The 8267-nt window shown below is 36.9% G+C and overlaps 1 protein-coding gene across 1 annotated transcript; it reads left to right on the plus strand.

Moving 5' to 3' along the window:
• Nucleotides 1-362: 362 nt before the first annotated feature.
• Nucleotides 363-1502, plus strand: LOC128659546 (putative nuclease HARBI1). The gene is made up of 3 exons (XM_053713142.1): nt 363-436; nt 1014-1315; nt 1406-1502. Exons 2-3 carry the CDS (start codon nt 1075-1077, stop codon nt 1408-1410), a joined length of 246 nt encoding a protein of 81 aa, XP_053569117.1. The 5' UTR covers nt 363-436; nt 1014-1074; the 3' UTR covers nt 1411-1502.
• The last annotated feature ends 6765 nt before the right edge of the window (nt 1503-8267 follow it).

Consider the following 8267-nt stretch of genomic DNA (forward strand, 5'->3'; position numbering starts at 1 on the left):
ATGATGCCTACAGCCTCAGGAATTCTGGTGTGTGGAGATTGTTTGAGACAAATCAAATGCCTGAAGGACATCTCCTCGGTAAGTGTTTATGTATATATTATGATGCCTTCATGTGTTCAATATTTTGACATTTTATTGTTTCATTGCTTTATAATCCTTTATGTATGTGTCTAAGGGGGTGAAATTGATTAAATAAATAAATTGTTAATCATTTAAAAGATATATATTAACTATGTCATAGTAAGACATATGCATAACATTATTTTATGTCATACATTGCTTTATGGAAAGATGTGTGTTTATCTTTCTATCTATATCTATATATATATACTGTATATCTATGCATTCATATTTTAGCAGATTCTGCATATCCTCTTAAAAAATGGATTTGGACACCATTGAAAGAGAACCAGGTTGTTGGGCCTGCTGAATTAAGGTAAAATATATATTTATTTTCTGCTCTTGTGTGTCAGAAATATTGATTGTGCCTTGCAAAATGCTCACTATAATCTGTAGAAAAGTAGGACCAGTACACACTTCATAGGAATGTCCCTTTAAATCACTCTTGGGTGAATGTAGGTGCAAACCTGGAGGACCTCCTTTTCCAAAGTCCCAGTAAATGTAATGAAATAGAACACACAGGTAGCACTCTATGTGGAGCAACAGCACCTTTATTGAGCAACGTTTCGGGGCTCCTGCCCCTTTATTAAGCTATATATCTGTGTTTGTGCACATACATTTGTTGCTTGATTATCTCGTGTGTGTGTGTATATATCACTATCACAGACATAACAATGTTGTACTGAGTGCCTTTAAAGGGACAGTCAAAATACAAATCATCTATTATCAGTGAAGCATTTATAAATCTCTCTGCTTGAATATAAATATATTTATATATATATAAAAAGGTTTAAAGATTTATAAGATCAAACCAGGAATGTAGTTAGCTCATTAGTATTTGATTTGTCTTCACATTATATATTATAATCATATTTCTTGTTCTTTTAATACAGATATAATGAAGCACATATCCGAACACGTGCTATAATAGAACGACTGTTTGGTGTTCTAAAAATGCGCTTTCGCTGCCTGGACAGATCAGGGGGGGATCTCCAATTCAGTCCGGAAAAAGCTATTAAAATCATAGTGGCATGTTGCTGTCTACACAACATGGCACAGGAGCATGGGATGTTGAACGACTTACTTCCAACACCACAGCCCCCAGGTGAAATCTTTGAGCCTGATGTAATTAATCATCCCCAACCCCTCAATGCCCATTTGGAGAGATCTGCAACTATTCAAGATTTCTTTTCAGGTATTTTTATAGTATTGTAATGAGACCTTTTAGTTATTTATGATTATGTTTTTTTAATAATACACATTTGTTTCTTTTAATGTTTTACAGATTGAAGATTCTCAGAAATGGAATACCACTCCCCTCCCTCTCTCCTCATCCCTATATTTACCACATTTTCCCTAAATAAATGTATACTTTACTCAAATATAGTCATGGTGAATGTTTCTTTATTTCCAGCTATGTACTAATCAATGCATTCATCTTATGATTTATGTATAACATAATTATCTAAAATATCATTTTAATTATATTCCAAATATTACTTTGTTCTCTTGGTATAATTATTTAAAGAGCAGCTAGGCACTCCTGGTTAATAAAAATGAGTACATGGGTGAACCAATGACAGACAGGATATATACTGTATGTTGGCAACAATAAACAGCTCCAACATAGGTTCTATGCTGCTCCTGATCTTACCTAAATAAAACTATAATCAAAGGATACTAAGAATATTAAGAAATATAAAGAATATAAATATATTAGATTTGCTTGTAAATATATATGTTTTAGCAAAATAATGGAATTTATGTCACTTTAAAAAAAAAAAGGAAGAGTGTGTTCCCAATAAAACATTAATGAACCAGATAAATCATTCAATTCTAATCAACTTACATATGTACTCATAATCAATTTAATTTTTTTATGTTTCTTATTTCAATCATGTATTTAAGTTTAGGAGCCATTCCATTTAATGTTCATCACCTGTGGTGCACTTGCTGATTGTTGCCTACATTTAGACAACAATCATCAAGCGCTCCCCATGTGCAGATTCAAAATGGGTAGATTCCTAAGCTAACATTCCTGTTTTAGTAAATTACAGATGATAATGAAGTTAAATAGATTATAGGATTACATATTTAAGTATATAAATACTGCATGCTCTAATTCATGAGTTTTATTTTGAATAGGCTATCCCTTTAAGAAATATATCAGATGCTCATTTCAAAGAGACAAATCCAGATATAATATAATCCTTAAAATAAAGATACATTATCAATACATACAATCCCCTGAGATTGCACACTTGAATGGCATGGTTACCTCATAGAAAATAATATCGAAAAATAAGTCAAAGGAAATAATTTTTTTATCATGAAGATGAGTTTTATTATTACAGATTTACCCTCATTCAAATGTAATTTTCAATGTGAAAATCATATTTATTCAATACAAAACGATGACACATTAAAGTTATAATGTGTCATAGTACTAATATTTATAAAATATATGTAATGTCATGTCTGCTAAAGCAGATAATACATTTGCAATATTTAGACTATTAACCAAAATACATAAGTGCTTAATATTACATACTTCAAGAGATATGAAGTATTGTCTTTAACATGGAGTTATTGAAACAATTTAAAAGTGCATTGTGCATTGGTCCCAGGGAGAGTCTGTGTCTGTTCATATGATGTCAATTAAAATGTATTAATCACCTCTATATCATGGCAATCACATATATGTTGTGTATACACCAGTGCTTAAATATCATAAAGATACATTTATCTAATTATTCTAAATATTGAATAATAATCTTGACAAAAAGGAGTGCATTAGTCATGATAGGTATATATTTCAGATATTACATTCCACATAGGACTATAAGAATGAATGCAAGGTATTTGGCCATATCAACAGGAAGGAGTATTTACTTTTCAACTCTTCTATAACTGTATAACCCTTATTAGCTTCATCTGAAGGAGCAAACAACATATGCTTGTGGAATATAAATCATAACATTTACACATGTCACGTTGACTAATGTTAGATAGCATATACTGTATAAATTTCAGACACGTATCCCCAAGTATTCTTAAACGGCATAATATGATATCCTCAATGAAAGGACACATAAATTTATCAACAATGTACACCTGCATATTAATTGACATCATGTGAAATAAAAATGAATAAAGCTGTTCATTTTTAGCAGATAAACAGCTATTAGAATAATATTAAGATATATGTTCAAATTTGGATTAGAAAAATGGATGCATATTTATGAGATGAAAATCGCACTTAAAAAAGTGCTTTAGTGCAAAAATTAGATATGATATATCTTGGGTGGAAAAAAAAGAATATTAATTAATTCTTGCGGCGGGATTTTGACTTTGGAGGAGAAGTACTTAGGGGGGCAGTGTGGCGTCTTGTGCGACGCCCACCAGCTGAATGTGAGGCTAATAACCGGGATTCAGGGTCCTGCAGGGAGATGACAGAGGATGCAAGGGAGGATGGAGTTTGGGGCCTATCCGCGAGCCTCTCCACTGCCTCTGCCAGGCGGACGAGTGAGGCATTATGGATGTCCATTTGGCTCTGTATCCTTCTCAAATCCTGCTGCTGCTGGAGCCTGGACAGCCTAAGCTCTCTATGTATGAGCCTCAGTAGATCATCCTGCTGGGACTGTGCCGGACCCTGTTGTACATTTGGTGTCTCAGGAACTAATAATTGGCTGCTTCCAGGGCTGTCTCTCCGTATTGGTGACTGTGAGGTTGTCTGTGATGGCACTGTTGGCAATACATTGGTGGGTGCAGTGGGTGGTGGTGTGGATTCCTGTTGTGCCATAGGAGTGGGAGGCATATAGTACAGATGATGCAGATCTGTATGCTGCTGTGGTGGGTGCATCATCTGCTGCTGAGAATAATGATGTCGTGGTGGGTGCATCATCTGTTGCTGAGGAGGATGTTGTGGTGGGTGCATCATCTGCTGCTGAGGAGGATGTTGTGGGGGGTGCATCATCTGCTGCTGAGGAGGATGTTGTGGGGGGTGCATCATCTGCTGCGGTGGGTGCAGCTGTGGGGGCTGTGCCATTTGTTGCTGCGAAGTATGCATGAACTGCCATTGTTGAGGAGGATGAGTCTGCTGGGGTTCAGAACCCAAAACATGAAATGTTGTCTCCGAAGTAGATGGAGAAGGGCATGATACATCCTCCACCTCATATGCCCTAGGCTGCTGCATATCATCTTCTAAGAGGCTGATATAGGAGGTAGTGTCACCATAGATATCCTCATCCTCCTCAGTGAATGTAGGAACATCCTGCTGTGGTGTTGGTGCAGCTTCATACTCCTCCTGTTCGGAACCTACAAATAAATATACGGTATGTTTACATTATCTATCTAATAGAATATATTACTTTGTAGCATAACAATACAGACTATTATATTCCATATTTATGTGTATATATGTACACACACACATACACACACACACACACACACACACATACACACACACACACACACACACACACATACACACACACACACACATACACACACACACATACACACACACACACACACACATATAGTGTGTTTGGGATAAAATCCAAGCATATATGACCATAACTGAGGAATCTTTATAGACTGTGTCTTAAAGGAACATTGTTAAAGGGACACTGTACCCAAATATTTTCTTTTGTGCTTCAGATAGAGCATGCAATTTTAATCAACTTTCAGATTTACTCCTATTTTCAAATGTTCTTTATTCTCTTGGTATCTTTATTTGAAATGCAAGAATGTAAGTTTAGATGGTGGCCCATTTTTGGTGAACAACCTAGGTTGTCCTTGCTGATTGGTGGATAAATGCATCCACCAATCAAAAACTGCTGTCCAGAGTTCTGAACTTAGAAAAAAGCTTAGATGCCTTCTTTTTCATATAAAGATAGCAAGAGAACGAAGAGAAATTGATTATAGTAGTAAATTAGAAAGTTGCTTAAAATTGCATGCTGCATCTGATTCACAAAATAATAAATTTGGGTACAGTGTCCCTTTAAGGACAATGACACATGATTTATATGAAATGCTTAATATTCTTGGATATTATATTATCAATATTCTTGCTTGTCGGAGCAGATATACAATACAGAGTGCTTGCTGAACATATTAAATACAACTATGTAAATTTAGATTCATAGCTAAACACAGATGGGTATTTATGATATACAACATATATTCATCACATATATGGTTATATTTAATATTGAATATTCACCTTCATACACCTCTTCAGGTGGCACAGAGGTGTCCATTGTCCCCTTACTTCCGTGAACAGATTAATCCGAGATGACATTGGACAGCATCTCCTCCCATGACCTTAGGTGTATTCTCTTGCTAGGACCACCACCTGTCCCACGTGCATATTTGGCCTGCTGTGCCAGCTTAGCTTTGGTTTCCCTCCTGCAGTCATGATAGCGGTGTTTAATGCTGGCAGTAGAACGATTACGTCCTAAGCAGCTGACTGCCACTCAAATCTCCTCCCACAGCTTATTCCGGACAGCCGGCCTCAGGTTAGGGTTCTCCAGCTGAGCTGCCCTCTCCAAGTAGGCCTCAACAAGAGCCTCCTTCTCCTCCTCAGAGTACCTCTCCTCTCTTAGCCTGCCCTTCACACCTGAAGGGCCAGCAGACACAGACTCTCCCTCCTGTGACTGGGGACCAGCCCTCTCTACCTCCTCTGTCCCTGCAGGCTGTGACAGGCTACCACCAGCCCCACCCCCACTTGCCACAGTCTGCCCCACTTTCCCTTTTCTTTTTGTGCCTAGCTGAGGCTGACTCCTCCTCACTCCTCACACTTCCATTCCTCTTCCACCCTCTCTCCTTCCCTCCTCTGCCAGGGTTTGAGGAAGGACAAATCCTCCACCCAAACCTCGGCCCCTATTCCTGCCCATACTACTCCCTACTTCCCCCCTCCCCCTCCCTCTATCCACCCTCTCCACTGCCCTCCCCCTAGCCACCCCCTTCCCAACTCCACTAGGCCTATCCATCCCTTTCTCCTTCCTCCCTAACTCTAACCTAACACTAAAGTCCCTAGCTTACCTAACTACACTAATTCACCTAACTAAACCCTAAATTAAATAGCCCCAAAACTAACTACCTAACCTATCTAGACCCTAACTATCTCTATTCTTTATCCCTCAAAATAAAAATAAAATGTGGGGGTGAAAATAAACAAAGGGATGTAAATGAAAAAGGAAAAACTAAGGAGGATTAGAACAAAATTATAGAAAAATAATAAGGGATGCAAATGAAGAAAGGGGTGAGCTATATAGTCAAATGAAACAAAAAATATGGGATGTAAAAAAAAAAAAATAGGATGGGCAAAATGTATATATAAAAAAAAAAGTTATATAGTGAGGAAGGGAAGGGTAGTCAAAGGGGGGATGGGAAGTGGAATAAGGGGATTAATGAAAGGAGTAATAAAGGAAGATGGGGATATGGGGGTTAATGAAATAAAAAAAAATGTGAATGTGTTTGTATCAAATAAAAGTGTGTATGTGTGTGTGTGTGTATTTGTGTGTATAAACTAATGTGTGTTAATTAACTAATGTATGGATGTGTGTGTGTGTTCCTAATATTATATGAGGCCTACAATAAGAATATATGAAAATAAAATATCAAACTCTCCACTAACTCTCAAACAACTCTCAAAAACCCAAAACTCCTACCAACGCAACTAGCTCCCGTGTCTTTCTCTCTAGAGGCGATCACAGGTAAAGAGCGCAGGCACAAACCGTTATTCTTATAGACAGAGGTCGGGTTACCATGGCAATGCACTTGTTATGGCGCGCTTTTCGACAAAAATGACATCGGTTGGCAACGCAAACTTACGTACGGCCGAAAAGAGCGACTGCGCGCAACACGCTAATCTTTTCAATGGAAACCTGGTACTAAAATGGAGCCGTAAATTACTTTTAGCTGTCGTCCGCTTCGGTAGCTTACGGCTCCATTTTTAACGACTCAATGGAAGCGAGGCCTCAGTTTGGATTTATTTGTTACATTCGAATGGCCATGGACTAATCACAATTACACTAGTATTGTACAGTATATTAGGTTATATTACTCTGCTAGCTCTGTGCAGGGCACATTATGTAGCTGGTACCTGTGAGGTTGGTACTTAGGTGGGATGTGCTGTGTATTACGCAAGTATTATGTACTGTATATTAGGATATATACCTTTGCTAGCTCTGTGCATATTGTGTAGCTGGTACCTGTGAGGTTGGTACTTATGTTGATTCAGTTACACCTAGTATACAGTACATAATATTAGTCTAATACACAGCACATCCCACCTAGCAAATACAGAACTTCTGAATTTTACGAATCAAATCAGAACTGAATACATCCGAATACATCCAAATTTATTCGAATCTGAATGAATCCTAAATGTATACGAATTCGAAAAAATCTAATATATATATATATATATATATATATATATATATATATATACATACTGTAGAAAGTAATGAAGAGTGCACTCACCAGGACTTTTCAAAGTTTTATTCCAATTATGTCTTTGAACTTTGAAAAGTCCTGGTGAGTGCATTCTTCATTACTTTTTATTTACCTATCTGCTGCACCCTGGGCATGTGATTTGGATTTCTGGAGTGCTTGTCTACTTTGAACTTTATATATATACTGTATATATAAAATATAATTGCAAAATATTTATACATCATTCAACATATATTTTGGTTTTCAGGTCCCTTCAAAATAATACTTAAAGGAATAGAGCGACACTCTTATTTTGCGTAATTTTTTTTATTTATATTTTGTTAACCCAAACATTAAAAAAATGAAATATAAACAAGTAAAATAATTAAATAATTATAAATCAATTAAAATGTTGTAGGGCCTCCTGAGTCCTGGATTGCCCTAATTGTGTTGGCCACAATTTGAAACCCCTCCGCCTGTTGGCCTAACAGTTCGGGCATAAAAGGGTCTGTTTGTGTCCCCTGATCTTGATCTATAAAACCACAAAATAAAATAGGTTATAACAATTGTTTATCAAGATACAAGTGTTAAAACATAATATGATATTTTTTTACATTCTCCCCCAGCCACCTCATCCGCTGGCAAGACGGCAGGAGCAGGATCCTTCGGAATGGATTCTTGGGATGGATTCTTGGGAT

Source organism: Bombina bombina, chromosome 5, assembly GCF_027579735.1.
Source record: "Bombina bombina isolate aBomBom1 chromosome 5, aBomBom1.pri, whole genome shotgun sequence".
In the NCBI taxonomy this organism is placed as follows: Eukaryota; Metazoa; Chordata; class Amphibia; order Anura; family Bombinatoridae; genus Bombina; species Bombina bombina.